At 39.9% G+C, this 23,224-nt stretch overlaps 1 protein-coding gene across 2 annotated transcripts; it reads left to right on the top strand.

Moving 5' to 3' along the window:
- The first annotated feature begins 20,036 nt into the window (after positions 1-20,036).
- On the top strand, positions 20,037-22,862 carry LOC133456465 (transcription factor Spi-B-like). Of its 2 annotated transcripts, XM_061734945.1 has the most exons (6): positions 20,037-20,135; positions 20,298-20,332; positions 20,980-21,181; positions 21,259-21,377; positions 21,566-21,722; positions 22,082-22,862. In XM_061734945.1, exons 2-6 carry the CDS (start codon positions 20,312-20,314, stop codon positions 22,387-22,389), a joined length of 807 nt encoding a protein of 268 aa, XP_061590929.1. In that variant the 5' UTR covers positions 20,037-20,135; positions 20,298-20,311; the 3' UTR covers positions 22,390-22,862. The 2 variants fall into 2 exon arrangements, with proteins under 2 accessions (XP_061590929.1, XP_061590928.1); XM_061734944.1 differs by lacking the exons at positions 20,037-20,135; positions 20,298-20,332 and having other exon boundaries at positions 20,465-21,181.
- Positions 22,863-23,224: the final 362 nt, after the last annotated feature.

Consider the following 23,224-nt stretch of genomic DNA (forward strand, 5'->3'; position numbering starts at 1 on the left):
TCTTTCACTCTCTCTCTCCCTCCCTTTATCACAGTCCCACTTGCAGTGAAAGGGCTTATATCAGTTAAATGAGCTACTTAAGAGGTTTGTGAGCTCACTTGATTCTTTTTTTACACCACAGCATTTTCATATTTTTAAAGTGCCTTTGACAGTAATTTCTGATTTAATGTGGGGCCACGGTGGAGGTCCATCTATGATTGTACATGGGCCATGACTGGAAGTCAGACATCCAGTGGGTCCTCTCATAGCTTATTTATGGACAAACCAACCCATAAAACGTCACTATATTAACATTGAAAACAACATCAACAAAAACAAAAAACTCCATCCTTACCCATTCCTCTGTGGGCAGTTGCCCTCTTCAAACTCAGGTCCTGTACAAGACACAAGCAAGTTTGAGGGTTCTGCACAATTATTCTGGTCCTAAGGGTGTGCAGTTCTCAACTGAGATCGAATGCAACAGATTTAATGGCACGACGAAAGGTGTCGGGGGAGGAGTGAAGCCCTATAACACCAACGGGCTGATGTTGGAAATCAAGCAGTACGTGTTAGAATGTAAAGAAACAATAGTAATGGCTGTCATAGATCATAGATCTGTTATAGATCTGCAGATATATATCTATTGAGCTTAACCAACTGATTTGCTGGTCTGTAACAGATGTAATACCTTTATATACCACAAGATGGGACAGTGAGTCAGGCTCCTGTCTGCCTTTGGTACAATACAGGAAGAAGAATATGCTCTGTCCAGAGGTTCGGCTGTAGTTCATAATAATTCATGATTCTGACCTCTTGTCAGTCATGTTGAAGAGAAGTTAATATTTATTCGTGAAATTGCAAAAGCAAAGATGGCTGAAGTTTTAGGTGAGAGACAAATAGACAACACTCTTAGTACAAACCACTACTCAGCTCTGTCTATATAAACCTGACTCTTCCTGTATGGTTATCCACTTCACCTTTTTTACCACATTCAAGTAACGCGTTAAGTTGATGTGTTATTCTGAAGTGACCACAACCTGCCTCTTGCCCAATCACAGCTGGTCTAAACTGGATGGATGGGTATGAACCACCGCTCTCTAGTTGCATTGACATGTCTCTCCCCTATTTGAGGCATCTGATGATGCAGAGGGAAACTAATCATCCGTCACACATTCCTCTTTTCTCTTTTTGCTGAGGCAGTACTTTAATAACCAATAATGTTTTGTTTTTTGGGACAATGATATTTTTTGTTATCACAGACAGAAGTTGAGGTTGCCTATGCAGTGCTGGGGGTGCCCCTTCTGAGTATGAGAGACTAGCCACAAATACACTTGGCAATACATACATATAATGTCTAAAGTGTTTTTTCTTTACGATTTTACATATAAAATTATTCTCTTCAAAGTTTTTAAATACGATTAATAATCCACAATCAAACACCTCTTGAAACATGGTATTACTCATCATTATGACATAATAACCCCCTTCTGCACTCTCAGCACAAATTCTAAAACAACAGGAGCCAAGTGTTGCGCACTTTACAACACAAATTGTCACGTATTACAACATTACAGCAAAAGAGAAGTGACATATATCATGGCAAGTCACTCACGATGTCATGGTCTTCTTTGGAAAGAGGAAGTCCATCCCCTACCACAATATAACAAGCTCCCGCTACTGTGCACACAACCTGACATACTTATCCTGACTTAACTGGACACTCCTAAATGTTCAGAAATCACAGTAAAAAAACCCAGCTAGAAATACCTCCCATGGATTCAACCCTTACCTGATAAAACTGTTGATCATATCATTGTGGTATAACCCCTTTGGAATTTCTCCTTGCCATATTTGTGTTTTTCTCTGCACACAAAAGGATGCTGCATCATCATGCTGGACGCAGTTAACAGAAGATGATAAATTATGGACATAAAACAATGCACATAGCAGGCAGTGGTAGGGTGTGGCATTTAAATCGTGACTAATTTGTACCGAGAGTAGAAAGTGTGTCAAGAAAATCTCCCTTGTCCCATTACACCAGTCTAACCAGTCCATTTCTACTCAACATCATGATATACATATACTGTAGTCGTCCCATTTTTGTCCAATCTTTTGATCCTCAGCTTATTGTCTTTGTTTGTTTTTTGCCTGTTTGTTTGTTTGTTTTACTTTTGCACAACTCACTTTATTAAGGTCCCACCACAGCATTTCAGTTGGATTGAAGTCTAGACTTTAATTATTCCTTTTTTTAACCTTCGTTGCTTTTTTTTTTTTTTTTGACTTTCAGGGGATTTGCTGGTGTCAAGAACTTTGACATGTTGCGTTACCTAATTTTGACTAAGTTTAAGCCTTTGGAGCAAACAACCGCAAATCATCATCCTTCCACCGCCAGTCGTGACAGCTGGGATGAGGTTTTTTTTTCACTGAAATGCTGTGTTTGGTTTGTACAAACACCTCATGAAACACAGTTGAAACAATGGAGCATTTGAACATTTAAATTCCTATAAATTCTACTGGAATTCATACCAGATGTCTTTAATTCAGATATAGTTTTGCAAACGTTAAATGTGTTTCCATGTTCTTTTTAGAAAGAGGAGGCTTCTTCTGGCAACCATCTAGAAAGAGGAGGCTTCTTCTGGCAAGCATTTGAACATTTAAATTCCTATAAATTCTACTGGAGTTTATTCCAGATGTCTTTAATTCAGATGTAGTTTTGCAAACGTTAAATGTGTTTCCATGTTCGTTTTAGAAAGAGGAGGCTTCTTCTGGCAACCATCCATGCATCCATCATCTATAACAACTTATTCCTATTTTATTGCCGCAGGGGATCTGCTGGTATCTGCTGAGACTCTTAGATGGGAGGCAGGGACACACCCTGGATGAGTCACCTGTCCACCACAGGGTCCCATACAGACCAACGACAACGCACACTTATACTCACTACTATGGGGGTTCAGAATCACAGAGAAACCTGACATTTTTAGACTGCGGAAGGAAGCTGGAGTATCAAGTGAAAACTCAGCCAAGAACTATCTCACCATTAACTAGTCGACTCTGAATTGTATGGAAACGGTTTTATGACCCTTGCTAGATTGTGCAACAACAGTTGCATCTTTAAGATCATTGATTTGTTCTACCCTCTTGGCATTGTGGTAAAACATGGACCGCAGGCCAGCACGCAGCTCCCGAAGCTCCGGCCTGCAAACATACACAAAAGAGGAAAAAGGGGGCCAGCGCAAGAAACTACAGGAACGATGGACAAAAATGATGGCTATGAGATACTTAGAATAAAATGGAAATGGAGAAGAGAGGAAGGGAAGAGGAGAGGAGAAGAAGGGTGAGAGGCACCGTCCAGTGGATCATGTCGGTGCCCCCCTGCAGCATAGGCCTATAGCAGCATATCTACCACGAAGCTATATTTGAGACTAACTTATTATAGTCTATTTCTATAGCTGCAACTATGACTACTGACTCTAACACACTAGAGTTTACACTACCTAGAGATTTTCCAACACCAGCTAGAGGTTTCCTAAACACTAACTATAGGCTTTACTAAACAGAAAGGTTTTAAGTTTAGTTTTAAAGGTGGAGGTGGTGTCAGCCTCCTTAATGCAGATTGGAAGTTGGTTCCATAGTAATGGTGCCTGTTAGCAGAACGCCTGCCCTCCAAATCTATATTTGGATACTCTAGGAACTACGAGTAAACCTGCACCTGAGAACGGATAGCTCTGCTAGGAACATAAGGCACTATCAGGTCTTGCAAATATTGCAGAGTTAAGCCGTTTTGGGATTTATACGCAAGTGATAAAATCTTTAATTGGATTCTGAATTTTACAGGTAGCCAATGGAGCGACTCTAACACTGGAGAGACGTGGTCTCTCCTGCTGATTCCTGTCAGCACTCGCGCTGCTGCATTTTGGATCAGCTGGAGCCTATTCAGCAAATTACTTGGACATCCTGCTAACAACACATTACAGTAATCTAGTCTAGAAGATACAAACACATGAACTAGTTTTTCTGCATCACTCTGCGAGAGGATTTTCCTAATCTTTGCAATATGACGGAGATGGAAAAATGCTATTTTACAAACCTGATTAACATATGGTTTAAACGACAAATCCTGATTGAAAACAACACAAAGGTTTCTCACAGTTGCACTGGAAGCCATCGCAACACCATCTAATCCCTTCCTAAGATGCTGTGGACCAAGAATGATAACCTCTGTTTTATCTGAATTTAGAAGCAAGACATTTCCAGACATCCAGTCCATGATGTCCCTAAGACTTGCCTGAAGTTTAACTAACGGTTCTGTTTCATCCGGCTTCATAGACAAATAGAGCTGCGTATCATCAGCATAGCAATGAAAGTGTATGTGATTCTGGATTATACTTCCCAATGGCTGCATGTATAAACTGAACAAGATTGGTCCTAGCACTGAACCCTGCGGAACACCATAACAGACCGTCGACTGTTCTGAAGGAACCTCATGTACATGAACAAACTGGAACCTGTCAGATAGATATGATTTAAACCAACGTAGAGCTGTCCCTTTAATCCCAACAACATGCCCTAACCTATGCAGTAAGATGCCATGATCTACAGTGTTAAAAGCAGCACTGAGGTCCAGTAGAACCAGTATGAATACTAATCCCTTATCTGTGGCCATAAGAAGGTCATTCGTGACTCGAACCAGTGCTGTCTCTGTGCTATGATGCATTCTGAACCCTGACTGAAAGACTTCAAACAGATAATTTCTATACAAATAGTCACATAACTGGCTTGAAACTGCCTTTTCCAGAATTTTAGATACAAATGGAAGGTTGGAAATTGGTCTATAATTAGCTAAGGTGTCTGGGTCAAGAAAAGGTTTTTTAAGTAAAGGTTTAATTACTGCAACTTTGAAAACCTGTGGTACATATCCTAAATTTAGGGATAGGTTGATTTGGTCCAGTATTGTCGCACCAATAAGAGAAAAAACATTTTTGAATAGTCGAGTTGGGATGGGGTCTAACATACATGTCGTTGACTTAGCTCTATTGACGAGTGAGGTCAGCTCAGGGAGGTCTATAGGATCAAAACAGTCTAGAGTCAAGTCAGAGCCTAGGGAAGTCGCTAAAGCTGAAGGAACGCCCACAACCGGCTGGTTGATTTCTTCTCTAATTCTCGTGATTTTACTGTTAAAGAAGCTCATAAAGTCTTCACCACTGAGAGCAGCAGGAATGCACGGCTCAACAGAGTTGTGACTCTTTGTCAGCCTGGCTACAGTGCTGAACAGAAAACGTGGGTTACTTTTGTTATCCTCTATCAACATTGAATAATAAGCTTTTCTGGCTTTGCGAATGGCTTTTTTATATACTATTAGAATATCTTTCCATTCACGATAAGAGTCTACAGACTTACAAGAGTACCACTTCCTTTACATTTTACGCACGTTTTGTTTCAACATGCGGTTATCTGAATTATACCAGGGAGTTAAGCTCCTATGGTTGGAAACCCTCCTTTTCAAAGAAGCAACTTCATCTAAAGCTGAATGCAACAAATCAGCAGTGTTACTAGCAAGGAAATCAACATCTGCAGAGGCAGAACCCAGACCACTGGCCTACACTACATCACTATTTCCCACTGTCGTAAGCAATGGCCTCCCTAAATTTAGCAATAGTTTCATCAGACAAACATCTGCTAAAGTAATACCTCCTATTTTGCACTTCAACATCGACAATATTAAATTCAAACGTTATTAAATAATGGTCGGATAAAAGGGAGTTTACAGGTGACACCAACAGATCATCAGTTTCAACACCGTAGGTGATACCGAGATCCAGGGTATGATTAAAACAATGCGTCAGTTTGTCCACTTTTTGTGAGATACCCATTGATTCTAGAATAGAATTGAAAGCTAATTTAAGATTATCGCTTTCAACATCCATATGAATATTAAAGTCACCCACTATGATGAATTTATCTGTACTGATCAATAATCCAGATAGGAAATCTGAAAATTCAGACAGAGACTCTAGATAAGCGCCAGCAGGGGGCCAATACACTACCACTAACACAACTGGCTTCTCTGATTTCCAGCTCGGAAATTTCAGATTAAGCGTGAGGCTTTCAAATGTATTATAATTGCACTTAGGTTCAGTTTTTGTTTGGAGACTGGAGTTATAAATTGCTGCGACTCCTCCGCCTCGGCCCGTGCTTCTAGGAATATGATGATTAATGTAGCCGGGCAGAGTTGATTCATTCAAACTAACATACTCTTCCTCCTGTAACCATGTTTCTGTTAAAAAGAAAATATCACTCCTGCTCTCTGTAATTATATGGTTTACTAACAGAGACTTGGAGCTTAACGATCGTATATTTAGTAGTCCGCATCTAATTTTTCGGTCTCTTATTGGTACCAAATGTGCATTGTTTTAATTTTTTAAAAGGTTATTTTGGTTAATGCCTATATAACGCTGCACCTGGTGAAATTTTGGAGGGTGGGGAGCTGCAACCACTTCTATTTTGCTAGGCACCTGGTTAGAGTCGCCAATTACATCATGTAATCCTACAGTTTTAGAGTCGCCAATTACATAATGCAATCCTACACTTTTATTGGCAGGCGTTGGTCCTCGAGAAGCAGCAGAGAAGTGTGTAAGACTGCAGCTCTGCAACCTGGCCTGGACCCTGCATTGTCAGGGGGAGTGTCTAATAAAACTGGCCAAATTACTAGAGACAAGAGCCGCACCATCCCGGTTGGGATGAATGCCGTCTCTTCTAATCAGACCGGGCTTTCCCCAGAACGTCTCCCAATTGTCAATAAAGGCCACGTCAAGCTACAGAGCTACAGACTCAAAGAGCACTTAGAAACGGCTGTGTTTCCTTGAATTACATATTTTTAAGCTTTGTAGATTGGAGTATACTGTAGGGTGATTTCTTCCCAGACTGAATGCTTATTAAACATGTTTTCTCTCTAGATTTTTAGCACTTTAGAATGAAAATGAAAATGATACACAAGTACAGTACATCATTTTTAAACAATAGGGAGGTATTAGATGCAACATGGCTTTCCTGGAAACTGGCTTGGATCGGAATTACTGTAACTTGTTACTTAAATTCTTCATTCCACACAACATTGCGTTGCATATTCAATGCCACGGTATAACTTTTATGCAGTGCAGCAAAGAACTGTGAAAGATTTTTTTACTGCAATACCAATATTGTTTGAATATCAAGCCCATTGCCTTTTCATACACCATGTAAGCAAGACAACAGACAGATGTTGAATGAGAGTGTGTTGCCAATAAAGCAACAAGTTCAGATGTGGGATAGAAAAAGCAGCTATTGTTTTCATCTACCCTGCCCTTATGACAGCTGTGGATTGGAGGTGTGGGCTTCCAGCAGGAGGATACACCATGACATGGTCAAGCTGTGCTTGCAGACAACTACATGGCTTTGCAAGTGTGTGTGTGTGTATGTGTGTGTGTGTGTGTGTGTGTGTGTGTGTGTGTGTGTGTGTGTGTGTGTGTGTGTGTGTGTGTGTGTGTGTGTGTGTGTGTGTGTGTGTGTGGACTTTCCTCTGTGCAGTGGGGATTGGTTTGAAAATAGCTCATCAAAGACCCTAAGGCCCCTCATTGTGTTTTTTGGAAAATCTCATGAAGATGTTTTATTTTATTCTTGGTGCTCAGATAAAATTTCACACTTTTGCTTATCTCACTGTGAAAACAGATGATTTATGTACAGGCTTCGCACTCGAGTTTATGTGTTATTCTGATAAGGCTGGTGGGGTTGTGTGCATGTCTGTGGTTTATGAGTGTTTATTGAGACCAAAGATTGTAAGACTGCCTACTGCAGGACACAAACAATCTTTCGTGGGAATGCAAAGTCCCAGCAGTTCCCAGTCCCATTCCTTATCTCCAGCATTCCCGTATGAGTAATGTATATTATCCTCCAGAACCAAGAACCAGGACCATTTGACTGCTGTGATGCTTGTAAACACATGCAAATAAAATGTATCTGTACATTTACTGCAAGGAGGTTTGGCTTCATTGCTCCATTTAGACAAATTTAAAAAGAAATCTAATAAATAATAATAATAATGTGCACATTTTGAAAAAATATTTGCAAAATAAAAAGCAAAAATAGTCCAAAGAAATGTATTTACTTATGCATGAAGAAAACAATTTTGCACATCTAAAATAAGTTTGAAAAAGTCAAAATAAAGGACAAAAATATGGAGAAACAAAAGCCTGTTGGGGTGATGGAGCGGTGGGGTAGGTGGCAATACGTGGGTCAACCTCAGGTTTTGCATACTTTCCCATGTCTCACATACAGAGCTCATATGCCAACACCATGGCATGTCCAACTGCCTCCTCACCTGTCAGATTATTCATCTGACTCACCTGGCCTCAGTCAGCTGCCCTACCCAACTGTGTGAACGTTGAACAGAAGTTTTGAAAACTGTTATGCCTCCCAAATAGCTTGAATCACCGTCAGGTGTAACATTAACTCCACACAATCGCAGCCATTAACCACGTAGCATAGTTACTTTCAAAAGCATTGCATCAAATATGTGTGCAGCGCTGACTGCTGTATCACTTTGGTTTCTCCACACTGTGAAGTTCATGTGTTCATGGAGCAATCACTTCTACAGACAAACAAGAAATTCATTTATCAATTGACACAAACACATACACATATCTTTTTGTGTGATCCCTGGGGGATTTCCAGGTAACCTGCATGTAGAAGGTGATTTGCGTATGTTCACTAATCTAGGGGGTTTGGCTTTAACTGTAAACTTGCTACACCTGGACACATAGACACAAAACACACTCAACACAAATACGGCCCCTTACTCATCAGCAACTGATCTGTTGATAAGGCTCGCTACAATCAACTTATTTGCTTCCAGTGCAGTACTTAAGTGGTCTTTTTTTCTAATTTATGTGTGTATAAAGCCATCACCAGTCAATACTATGAGTCACCTGCCATTCTGGGACCGTTAAAGCACCACAAGTGACTCAGTCATAAGCAGATAATGAAATCTCCGTTGCCTACCAGACTCCTCTGCATGTGCTTTATCACAAAAAAGCATAACGATATGATGAAAATATAAATAATTCGCATGAAAAAAGAAGTATTTGTAGGCAACCAGACACTGAACACTGATTTCTCTCAACTGAGAATAATATAATGAAATTATATCAAACATAATACACACTAAACATTACAACACATTACTGATACATTAACTGAACATTAACCTATAGCAACAGAGTATTTTTGTGTTTAGATAAGAGACATTCAAAACCCTTGTCCTTCTGGCCAAACGATGCAGCTGCAAATCTTCATTCATGAATCTGTTCCTTTCCTTAAGTTTATTCTGGTATCTCAATAGACCAGATTCACCCACTCAGTAAACAACATTTTTTAAGCACTCTTAACTTGAACAAGCCGTGGCAAAGCATCAGTTGTCACTGTCTTCATGGAGAGAGAGAGAGTGTGTGTGTGTGTGTGTGTGTGTGTGTGTGTGTGTGTGTGTGTGTGTGTGTGTGTGTGTGTGTGTGTGTGTGTGTGTGTGTGTGTGTGTGTGTGTAACTCCAAATGTCCAGAGTTTGTCAGGCCTTATCACTCCGTCTGAATCATCCAGGTGCAAGCTGAGCTATTAGAGTCCCAACCGTCACCCATTTCTCTGAAAGCTGAGGGTTTTTCCAAACACGTTTATCAAGTTCTTTTTAGTTAACTCTGTGTTTATGCAGTGAGAACTAATGATAATTATTACTGTTACACCTCTCAACAATACTGCTACTGAATGCATCATTACTTACGCTCCTGGCAATATTACATCCACAGCACATTCTAGAGTACAAGTGGCTGTGATGTGACAGCAGCCTCTGATTACTGCACTGTTTTCCGTAGAAAATAATAAAAAATGATCTCACATTGTTGCTATTTTGTCCCCATTTTGAAAGGATTCAGTTGGAATAGGTGTTGTTGTGAGGTTGCTGTTCAGTTCAGTGGATTTAGCTTTGACTTAATTGCACAAGGATGACACTGCTGTGTGAAGAATTGATCCAGGAGGCTAAATGGCTATGGAAATAAAGTTGAGAACTTGATATTGTTCTTCACATTTCTGACATGCAAATGGCATGAAGAACATGACGCAAAAAACTGGGTTTGTATGTGTATGTATGTGTATATATATGTGTATGTGTATGTGTATGCGTATGTATGCGTATATATATGTATGCATATTAATAGGATAAATATATGTGACATATTAAAAAAAAAATATCATATGTATTTTATATTAACAATGCACATATATATGCCTTTAGGTTCTTACCAGCATGGTATTAACCATTAATATGTGTGCAGACAAAAAAAAAAAAGAACATGTTGCACAAAGTCACAAACTTTACTTGTGATTATTATTAGCTGCTGAAATCCTTTACTTATGTGAAATGGCTCAAAGTAACTGTGGCAATGATTATTGTCCAATATGGGGACATTGCCGTTTCCACCAAAACAATAGGTAGCCTATTTGAAATCCGAGATCCACACAGGAACTCTGCCTCCAAGTCTGCAATAGGGCCGTCAAAGAGCCCCTGGTCATTTCTGATGTTGCCACTGCAGCAACTTTTGAAACAAGAGGTCCTGCAGCTCCTCGGTCGTGGACCTAGCTGCAACAAAGGCCAGATGGACTGCAAGGCTGCAGTCATTCAGTGCTGGCTCATTGAGGGTCCCTTGCAATTGAAATTGTACCCGTCTTCTTTTTTAAGACTTTACTCATTTCAAATATTGTTTTGAATGAATGCAAAGTAATGCTAATTAGCTTAATAGGTTAGCATGAACTAAACCAAGCTGAAATAACTAACTAATAATCTTAATTTTGGCGCAATCCTGCTTCTTCCTGTTTATTGACCAATAGAAGAGGAGCGGGACCAAGAAGGGCAACCCTCCTCATTTGCATAATGAGGCAGGAATGCATATGGTCAAGTAAAAAGAGGAGACGATGGAATGTAAAAACAAGAAATGCATGTATATGCATTTATATATTTCTGCTTTTATTTTTAATTGGGTCCTCCATACATTTGGAGGTTCTAGCTCCTATTCACTAAGGTAAAGTTTATGTTTTAATTCATTTTCATGCAAAGATGACACTCAATAACTACCATAGCAGGTCACAGAACAGTTTGTAAAACAGAACTGAAAATGGAATACAGTTTTTCACGCTTCCAACATGAATAAAGGCATAAAAGAAATAGGAAATGCTACCATTAAGCCACAAAGTTTCTGCAGCTTTTACCAGCTGCAGATATCACCGCGAGCCTGATAACTTATCACACACCTCTTACAGGGTGCTGGATAGGAAGCCATTAACATTGTTGTTTAAAATCAGACTTGCTGAGTTTGTTTTTTTGAATTTGCTAAAGTTTGTCTATGACCAATGATAAGCACTAGAACAAAAAGGTTTTTGTGGCACTAGTTGCCTTTCTTGAGAAAGTAGGTAGACAGGAAATGGGCAGAGAGAGAGGGGGGGGGCATTGCAGTATAGAGCGACAGGCCAGGACTCGAACCTCTGCTGCCCGTACGAGGACTACAGCCTCTACAAATGGTGCCCGCTCAACCCACTGAGCTATCCAGGGCCCCATGCCTCCTGCTTTTCATAGAAAATTAATGGGATGCATACGATGGGATTTGCCACATTTAATCGACACCTGCCATTAGCGTCCATTACTTGAATGCTGCAGTAATCCGTCAGATGTTTCATGTACTACATAAACTGTGTCATACAAAATCAAACATTTCAAGCATCGTTTTGTAGCATTGTGAATAACACCCTAGCTTAAAATGCTAGCTGCAGCTATCCTCCAAAAATATGAAAAGTGAAGAGAGGAGAAAGAAAAGTAACAGGTCAATGGCAGAATAAAGAACATTTCAACTAGAATTACAATTAAGTACAAAAATGTGTTTGTTTAAAGTAAAATTCAGAATAGTTTGAATAATTCAGTCGAAGGCAGCTGTAAACAAATGGGTTGAGCAAAACAGTGAGGGCATCACAGGTGTATGAATGTGTATGAATAGTACTGGTGGTGGTCGGAGAGGCCGTTAGGCATGGATTGGCTGCAACATTTCTGTCAGTCTGGAGTTAACCACCACTGAGTATGATTGAGGAGTGAATGAGTAATGGAACCATTCTGAGCATATGTCTTCTTTGAGTGGGCAGAAAAGCTCTGTATAAATGTAATCCATTATTATTATGGTAACTTATCTTGTTGTTTATTATTATTGGAGCTACCGGAAGCATGTACCGTAAAACTTTAAATAAAGGCAGAGTCCCAATTATCGGGTGTAGCAAAATATCTTTTATATTAAACGCCCATCCCGAATAAAGGCTGGGTTAAAGATTATTTTTCTGGTCGCCAAAAAAGTATTCTACCTTATGCAAATATATCCTACATTGACACCAACAGATAACCTTGAACGAATTGAAAAGTGCGTGACTATTTATTTAATTTTAGAGTTTTAGAGTTTAGAGTCACTGATAACGGGATATGAAGTTGAGCAGCTGTGTATCAAAAACAAGGCAAAAAAAAGAAGGACAAAAGAGGTGAGCTTGTAGCCTCTAGCTCTTCGCTCACCTCTTTTCCCCTCCTTTCCTTTTGCCTTTCTCTTTTCCCTTAGCTTGCCTTGGATGCTTCACGAGCGTGCCAGACACCACCGTGAGTTGCGGATGATTATTTGAGTAATGGGAAAGAGTTGTATCAGATCATAGCTGACAACGAGAAACCGTTTGCAGCTAGCGCTAGCGGTCTAGATAGAAGACACACAATAAAATTTGGGTTGAAGATTAATAAACGCAGGTCTCAAATTAACGCGGGGGGGGGTTAAGGAGGGGTCCTAGGATAGAACCTTTGGGAACTCCACATGTAATTTTTGTTGATTCCGATGTAAAGTTACCTATTGACACAAAGTAATCCCTGTCCTTTAAGTAAGACTCAGACCATACAAGTACTGTGCTAGAAAGTCTGACTCAATTCTCCAATCGCTCTGGCAATATACCATGGTTAACGCTGCGCTGCAGTCCAATTAAACCAGCACTGTGGTATTTATGTGGATGTCATTGAACACCTTGACAAGGGCCCTCTCAGTACGTGCACATGCAGCGATTCAAGCTGGTTGGAGATCATTTGCACACATCGTACTGACTTTTAAACTGCATGTGAACACCTTAAGTCAGTCAAGTAATCTGATCAGACTGGATTCATCAACCCGCTTGCAGCACCTAGATAAGCCAGTCGCAACCGCCTTGTTAATGCCATGTGTACGCGGACATGGATATTACAGTCTGCGCATGCTCGAGAATTTCCCCCGGGTGGGGTTTTCCCCCGGGGGAGGGGATTCACCCGGAAGTGAAAGGAGACGACGCAACGCTGCTCAGTAGTAGCTCCCTGGGGTGTCGTGTGACTGCTTCAGGGGTGTTGTCAAAATATTTCCTATTCTGACATTTCATATATAAATACTGTATTTTCGCGACCATACGGGCGCCGTGTGAAAAGGCATAGCCTCAGTCTTGTGTCATTTCTGTATTTAAAACACACACGGCGCACCGACCGAAACGGCACACACACAAGAACACACACACACACAAGCACAGGAGTGTGCGTATTTAAAAATACAGCGGGAGCTTGTTTGATTGTAGGCTACTTTATTTCAGTTTTTACATTAATCAAACCCATTAAGTCTCATCCTCTGTTTCTGCATTAAAGAGCTCCGCTAAATCAGCTGTGCCAGTCCGAATTCCTCGCTGTCAGAGTCACGTTCCGTGCCGTGCGGTGCGGTGCCTCGGAAATGCACGCTTTTGCAAAAGCTTGCAAAATAATCCCAGCAGACACGTTAGCCCACGCATCAACAATCAATCTGCAAACTGTGGCATAAAAAAAAACAAAATACGCCGTACCCTACGCCGTAGGCTGCGTCTATTTAACGCGGACCTAATGCCGCGTTCCATTTATCCTCGGAAGTGGGGATTTCCCAGTCCCCAGTCGGAATTTTCAACTGGAACGCCCCTCGAAGTGGGGTTTCCCACTGGGAAAGTGGGAGAGTCTTCACCACCCCCGAGTTACCATTCCAAGATGGCTGCCATTCCCAGTTCCCACTTCCGATTTCCGAGGTAAATGGAACGCGGCATAAACTCCGGAGCCGGCAGACAGAAATCTCAAAATTTCGGAGCAAATTTCTTAACAGGCGTAGCTACAACTGTTAGATTTCATCTATTAAACCAACATCTTCCTAAATGATTTATTTCAGCCGGCGTGATTCTCAACAGAGCAGCGTCCCAGAGAGAGTTTCTCTCCCGGGGCTGACGCAGCAGCTTGACCCGGCGGACACGTCTCTTCTCGGGCTGTGAGCTGAGGCTGCTCCCCGGGGGCGGCGGCTCTTCTCATCTCCGAAAACATCGGGTCAAATTTCTTAACAGGCGTTATTTGGATAAACTGAGCCCCGGTTGCGGATCTTAAGGTTACCTTTATACCTGAAAAAATATTAAAACTTAATAAAGTGCCATATTAACAGCGCTACAGCTGAAATTAAAACAGCTTTTGGCTCTCTGCTTCCTGATCAGGTTAGGGATGAAAACGAGGGGGAGTAGGAGAAATGGGACAGGCACCTGGGCCAAGTGCCCTAGATCTCAAGTGCCCTAAAATATCCCCCTTCTTTTTTAGGGGTTAGGGAAGAAAAGAAGTGCGAGTGGAGAAAAGAAGGGCGAGTGAAGGAGAATTGGGATTGGCCCTTAGAATGCACTTTTTCCTTTCCTTGTTGTTAAGCGGAGGTCAACCGGAAGTGGCTCTTTGTTGAAATGGTTACCATGGTTACCTCGGGTACAGCGCCACCTAGCGTCACGGAGTCAGCCATGCTCTGGTTACAGTGGTTTATTCAATCTGATTCAGTCTGATCTCAGAACAGCATGTGTAATCAGACAAGTTGATCCAATCTTCTGCATGTCATTATCTGATCAGATCTCCAACCACCTTGAATCGCTGCATGTGCACGTACTGACTGCTGTGGTGAGCACGAAAACCGGATTGGAAGATGTCAAAGCGGTTGGTTGGAGTTAAGAAGGTATTTAACTGTTGAAACACAGCTTTTTCAATAACCTTACTGATGAACAGAAGATATGAGATGGGTCTGCATTAGCAACTTGTCCAGATTGTCCAGACTCTTAATAAATGACAGGCAGCTAACAGTAAGTCCTTGTGCTAACTTAAATCGGTTTCTTCCAGTACCCTCATATTCATCATTCATTCAGTATACTGTGGAGAATCTTAGCAAGCTAACAAGAAATTTTATTTCACAATTTTTAAAACAATTTAAATTTACAATTTTAAAATAATTCCTAACCTTCCAAGTTCTTTCTTTAAAAAGCCTGTGAAATTTTAAGCTGTCTCTGTATTTTACGTCAGCTCATTCGTGTCTGTGTCTGGAATTGCAGACATGAAGGCTTTAATTTGGACTTTAGACCTGAACCGTGACATTTGAGTGAGTTCAGAATATGGCTGCTTAAAAATAAATAAATAACTGGTTGTAAAAAAGACTGAGGTAATTGAGCCGTTTTTGTCTTTGTATCACTGAATCTTGACATAGTCAGGTCATAAAAATAAGAATTATATCGTTTACAGGTGGGGGCATACGTTGTAACATGTAGCCCAGTGTGCTTAGCGAATGAAATTATAGAAGCACTAACTTATCGTACAAATTAAAACATGCTTCATGGTTTTATTTGTGATCTATAGATGTATCTGCCATCTTGTACATTAGGTTAGTAGATTCTGAATTTAACTTCAGTGCCAAACCAACAGCTTCATGGTCAGATTCATCATTTAAGGAAGTAGAGTGTAGGAGCGTAAAAGCTATAAAGTCTTTGACTGAACAGAAGCAAACATGACAGAGAGTAAGCAAAAGTGTACAAAAAGAATTAATTAAAGCAACAATGTTTTATACTGTCATGTAGTGCATGCAAGTAATTAATTATATTATTCTTCATGATGTCATACAAATCGTTAGCACTATTATTTCAGTTGATGCATGAATACATTTTCATTGATGAGGTCCAGAGCTTCAGAGCCTTTTCAAAATAAAGTGTAATAATCACATGAAAGCCAAACCAGTAAAACACTCGGAAATCCAACCAAACGATTTCTGTCTTCTACATATTGACATATTGGGTCATACTGATGATCTTTGTGTATCTTAATGTTTTACAATTCAGATAACCACAATAATATTTCAGTATAATGAATTTATACAGTAAACAATGACAAGTTAGAGGTCTCATTCCTGTAAATGCAGTCTGAGGTTTTATTATGATAGCATGATAACCCAGGCGTAAAACGCTGGGTGTATATATCAAGATCATCTTTATAAAGAGCTCACAAGCTGCTGGCTCCATATGCTAGTTAATTGTTACTATCAGTCCACAAATAAATAAAAAAAATCAATTAAAAAAATAAAAATAAAAAATTATATATATACATATATATATATATATAGTAAATGTGCATTTGTTAGCATTTATATGCTTAATTTAAGCACTTCTCACAGAAAAACCATAAACGTGTTATCAGTTCAACACAGAATTACCCTGACACTTTTACTCAAAAAGATGAACAAAGATGCATTGTATTGTGCACGGCAGCAGATAAACACAAATGATCTTGGACCACATCCAGATACACAAATGTGCCAAATTTGGCATGCATTAAAAACTTTTTAAAAACACCACCAACTGACTTGCTAATAAGTAAAAAAAAAAAAAAATGAATTAGTGTGCATGTTGTAAGACTGATTAACCTACATGAATGCAGGTTCATCGTCCCGCACACAGACAGGAAGAGTAAACCAATCTCTGTGTGTTTGAGCCATCCTTTTCAGTTTTACAAGGAAAAATGCATTTTATAATCTCAAGACAACGACTGAACACAAGCTGTAGTGTTATAAAATTATTTCTGGCCCTGAAAAAGTTTTTTCACTTTTACTTTACGTCCTAAAAAACTTTGTCAAATTTTCAAGCTTTGGTTTTGTCTCGTGAGCTCCAAAACCCAGACAGCAAAATGTTGCTATTCATCAGTTTATGCTTTGTATATGTTCGCTTACACAACTGACTTTTCGAGTCCATCTGGTTGACAAGTTACCGAAATACGTTTGGGGAAATGCCTCAGCTACGTAAAGCCAGCCAAAAAGAGACATGCTGCACTGTCACTTGTGTGGTGGAATCTACGTCTGATTTAATAACACACTCAAACAGTAAAAAAGGAACAAGGTCAGTTATGAAGGACAATGTAGCATACATGAAGCGTGAACTGATCCAAACGTCATTGCGTGCACTAAACCTCTAGTGTGGTGCAATCCTCTGTCAGCTTCCTTCCTATTGTTTACATGGCGTTAAAGGGCTGTTCACTAACATAGTAGTTTGTTACAATATCCATCCCTTTAGAAGTAATAAATGTGATAAATTATCAAGAAATCAGATGAATATATGCTCATGCTGTGCTAAGCAGAGCTGATGATGAATAAACCTTCTATTGCTGTTAGTTTGGCCAGAGGTCCTAATCATAATGGTTATGGGACACTTAAAAGTAAATTTTTCCTACCTTCTTTAGCATTTGATTGTTGTTTTTTTTAGCAAATGGCTTAAAAAAAACAGTCATAACTCATGTAAATGTGGAGGAGTTTATCATTTTTTAGTGTTTTTGATGTACAGTGGGGCAAAAAGGTATTTAGTCAGCCACCAATTGTGCAAGTTCTCCCACTTAAAAAGATGAGAGGCCTTTAATTTTCATCATAGGTAAACTTCAACTATGAGAGACAGAATCGGGGGAAAGAATCCAGGAAATCACATTGTAGGATTTGTACTGAATCAATTGGTAAATTGCAAGATTTCTGGCTTTCACAGACCTGTAACTTCTTCTTTAAGAGGCTCCTCTGTCCTCCACTCGTTACCTGTATTAATGGCACCTGTTTTAACTGGTTATCAGTATAAAAGACACTTGTCCACAAGCTCAAACAGTCACACTCCAAACTCCACTATGGCCAAGACCAAAGAGCTGTCAAAGGACGTGAGAAACAACATTGTAGACCTGCACCAGGCTGAGAAGACTGAATCTGCAATAGGTAAGCAGCTTGGTGTGAAGAAATCAACTGTGGGAGCAATTATTAGAAAATGGAAGACATACAAGACCACTGATAATCTCCTTCGATCTGGGGCTCCACGTTAGATCTCACCCCGTGGGGTAAAAATGATCACAAGAACGGTGAGTAAAAATCCCAGAACCACACGGGGACCTAGTGAATGACCTGCAGAGAGCTGGGACCAAAGTAACAAAGGCACCATCAGTAACACACTACGCTGCCAGGGACTCAGATCCTGCAGTGCCAGACGTGTCCTCCTGCTTAAGACAGTACATGTCCAAACCCGTCTGAAGTTTGCCAGAGAGCATTTGGATGATGCAGAAGAGGATTGGGAGAAAAATAGAACTTTCTTGGTAGAAACACAACTTGTCGTGTTTGGAGGAGAAAGAAAGCTGAGTTGCATCCAAAGAACACCAGACCTACTGTGAAGCATGGGGGTGGAAACATCATGCTTTGGGGATGTTTTTCTACAAAGGGACCAGGACAACTGATCCATGTAAGGGAAAGAATGAGTGGGGCCATGTATCGTGAGATTTTGAGTGAAAACCTCCTTCCATCATTAAGGGCATTGAAGATGAAACGTGGCTGGGTCTTTCAGCATGACAATGATCCCAAACACACCACCCAGGTAACGAAGGAGTGGCTTCGTAAGAAACATTTCAAGGTCCTGGAGTGGCCTAGCCAGTCTCCAGATCTCAACCCCATAGAAAATCTTTGGAGGGAGTTGAAAGTCCGTGTTGCCCAGCGACAGCCCCAAAACATCACTGCTCTACAGGAGATATGCATGGAGGAATGGACCAAAAATCGACAGTGTGTGAAAACCTGGTGAAGACTTACAGAAAACATTTGACCTCTGTCATTGCAAAACAAAGGGTATATAACAAAGTATTGAGATTAACTTTTGTTATTGACCAAATACTTATTTTTCAATTTGCAAATAGATCTTTAAAAATCAGACAATGTGATTTTTCTGGATATTCTTTTTTTCATTTTGTCTCTTAGAGTTGAGATTTACCTGTGATGAAAATTACAGGCCTCTCATCTTTTTAAGTGGGAGAACTTGCACAACTGGTGTCTGACTAAATACTTTTTTGCCCAACTGTCTTTGTGATGTATTTAACATTAACTTTCTCCACTTGCATTTAGAACCAACAAAAGATAATGTAGGGTAAGACTTCTGTTCATGTGCTTTTGTACTTTGCAAAATCCTAAAAATAGCTTGGCTGTATTATAAACTTTAGCACCCTGTTAGCAAAATGAGCTGCAGTACTGCCATAACAACAATAGCATAAAGGCAAGTAATGGAGAGAAGCAAATGTGTCCAGAGTTTTTATCATATTTCTTTTTAAACATATCTGCATTCTAGATGGAAGACTGGGATCTCGGTCCATTGACTCTTTAATTTATCTAGTTATCCTGTTTAATTCCATGATTACACATCAATACCCACCACACTGCCTTTACTGTGGCAAATGCAATGATAAGAAACCACAGATATAACACACGCTTTGATTTCCACAAATTCCACAGATTTCCACGTTACAAAACATGGAGTGCACTATGTGTTAGTCATGTGGGGTTGAAGCCTAAAGACGAATTTCCTTCGTGAACATAGACAGAAACAGAATGGAGAATATTGAAATTCATACTGCACAGAAAAGCCAACCTCATTTAAAATTGATGTACGTGCAGTGAATCCAAACAACAGGTTTTCATCCATGTACGGTAAACCTTGATGGGGGGGAAAAAAACATATCAGCAAAGAGTTAGAATTACCCTTTATTTTTCAAAACCGCACCCACTCAAACACTCACTGGCCACTGAGAGAGGGAAGGAGGGCGTGTGTACAACAACTATAAAGGAGATGACATCCAAGTGGCGGAGCATCATACAGGTGAGCGTTCAGGTTCTTGTTTAACTACCACCCCAAGCCTGAGGATAATACTAATACTGTGTCAGACATAGGAGTGCACCTCAAACTGAATAAGGTACAGACATTCTTCATTATGCTCATTCATTGAACTTTTTCATTCTTTTTCTGTCAAATGACTCTTGAAGTTAGAGAAGTGTAAGCCACAGCAACTTTCACTTCTTTGTTCAAGTTTTAAAGTTTGATTCTGGTATCTGTAGAGTGTGTTTTTTCTTTCTAGGTCATCCTTTAACTATGTTGACAGAAATGGAGACGGTGAGTCAAATTCTACTTTATGATTGTGCTTTATGATTGTGCCTTTTTATATATATATATATATATATATATATATATATATATATATATATATATATATATATACTAGGAATGTTGTCTAGAGGATACATGGTTATTTTTATTTTTAAGAGAAAGTGTTATAAATGCACATCAGTGTCACATGAATGTTATCTATTCAGATGAAAAAGCAAACACTTGCATAAATTTGCCAGTCAAACTAAAATACACATAGTCAGGATGTTGTTTTATGGCTCCTTTCCAACACACAAACCCTGAAGCACACAGCTCAAAATAGGCTGCATTTTATAAATGTTCATTTATGTTTTTAATGAATGTATAATTAAACTATAATGTAGATGAGTCCTATATCAAGAATCAGTTCTGCATCATAGTAACATATAGAATATGGAAATTCATACTTCATAAAAAAGCAGACCTCATTTAAAATTGATAGGTTAGTAAAACCAAACAATGGGTTATCATTTAGGTAGATAAAACAACAGGTGTTTAGTCTGGTATCACCTCCGGCTTTTACTGACAGACAAGATAAATGCAACACTGCACACACAATGCTGATTAGTGGGAGCACCTTAGGTCAAGCTTCTGCCCCGCTCCGTGTCTGCCAGATGCCTTACGTTACTGGGATCAAACTGGGTGGAGCCCGAGGGGCCTGGAGTGGAGTGGGTTCGTCCGCATGCCCCGAAGTGGATCTTGAAGTCATTGAGGAGTATCTACAGGAACATTCCCTGGAAGTCCACCCTGCTCACACACCTGCATCATCTATAACCACCATGGGCCAACAAACCTACCAGGACACCAGGATTATAGGTTAGCATTATGGCACTGGAAGTCCACATGTGCGATGTTAGTGACTGTTGTTTATATAATCGTCTGTCTCTCCACAGAGAATAGCTGGTCAGGCCAGCATCCTTATGAGTGGCACTGTGGTTATCACACTCCAAACGAGGAATACAAAGTACCACCACACCACCCAGTCTGGCCTAGTCCGCATGACAACCAGTGGGTGAGTTCAAGAACCTCAACCTCCAAGAAAAATTCAAGCTTCATTGTGTTTTCTATCGCAAAAAACTAAAAGATATCACTGTTTCACCTGGTCACTTGAAGAATGGATTTAAAAAGGCAAGCTATATGGTTTTATTTATGATTTATGACACTAAATAATGTATATCATTTCACCTGTGTTTGCTTCAGGAGCACATTCCATACTCTTATGAAGCACCTGCATACATCGACTCCGATTCACAGTCTAGCAGCTCCCAGTATCAGGATTACCAAGATTCACCATCCCCACCCCCTGACAGGGGAGATGGGAAGGACAGAAACTCCTCACCTCTCGCACCATTAACAGGTATAACAACATACAACATTGTACAGACTCACCCGGCACTTTAAAACCTCATTTTGTACATTTCTGGTCTACATTTTATTTTCCTGTTTATACTTTTTATTGTTTATACATTTCATTTCATTTTATCTCTTATATATTTGTTTTTATATTTGTATTGTGTTGCACCAATCCCCAAAACAAATTCCTCGTGTGAAAACTTGGCAATAAACCCTTTTCTGATTCTGATTCTGATTCTGATACACATCGTTCACAGACAAACCTGAGCTTTAACAACTCTCAAAAAGCCTAAATGTCAACAAATCTACACCAACCAAACCTCTTTGTCCTGATTGTTTTTACATCCCCTTCCTCCTGGGCAGGAAAGAGGAAGGAGCGCCTGTTCCAGTTCCTCTTTGAGATGCTTCAGACGCCATCAATGCGGAGCTGCATCTGGTGGGTCCAGTCCTCCTCTGGCACCTTTCAGTTCTCCTCTCAAAACAAGGAGAGCCTGGCGCAACTGTGGGGTCGTCGAAAGGGAAATCGCAAGACCATGACCTACCAAAAGATGGCACGGGCACTGAGAAACTACTCCCGGACCGGTGAGATTCACAAGGTGAAGAGGAAGCTCACCTATCGGTTTGATGAGAAGACACTGAGAGGTTTACAAGGAGACTCTACTGCAGTGTAGATACTATGACAGGGAGTGGAAAACAGCTTAGAAGAAAAATGAGCACAAAGGATGTCAGTACAAATCAGTTAATCTTTTCTGCTTCTTCTAATTCCAAGGCATCTTAATGACAAATGAATACTGAGTATTTTAAAAGCCAACACTTAGAAGACTGTCGATCAGAAGTTTTGTATAAAAGGAATCGTACTGGAGTTGGAATCAAACTGATGACAAAAATGATGAAATTGAAACAAACTTCTGTGTGTGAGTGGTCAGTTGGCATTCATTAAGTAAATCTAAAAGGTTATCACAGTATATCTACTTCATAAGTAGAATAGTCATCCTTCTTAATATAAGAGTTGTGGTTTTCTTTGTTGTAACTCTGAATTTCACATATCCAGCAAATAGAGTATATGATTTTTTCTCTTTTTTTTAAAGATTTTTTACACAGAAGTAGGTTCTGTATCCATGATCTGTTTGTTTCAACGTTATATTTTTCATGATCAAATAAATTCAAAATTATTTTTACAAACTTATTTGTCTGTCTGACTATCTGTGTCCTGATCTGTCTACATGAACAAAGATGCATTGTGTTGTGTATATCAGACAAATAAACACAAATGTGCTTTGCACGCACACACACACACACACACACACAGAGTCATGTGGCCTTAGCCAAAGTTGTATGCAAAGTAGGCATGCATTTAAAAACCACCAGCCCAAACCGACTAGCTAATCAGTAACATCCAAGAGAAACCGTCCCCTTCACTCACAGAAGAAAACAAACGGACTGAACACAATTAAGTTTGTTGTAGCTGTCAAACTGCATAACATTTTCATAGTTAAATAATAGAGT

The sequence above is a fragment of the Cololabis saira genome, chromosome 12 (assembly GCF_033807715.1).
Source record: "Cololabis saira isolate AMF1-May2022 chromosome 12, fColSai1.1, whole genome shotgun sequence".
Lineage (NCBI taxonomy): Eukaryota > Metazoa > Chordata > Actinopteri > Beloniformes > Belonidae > Cololabis > Cololabis saira.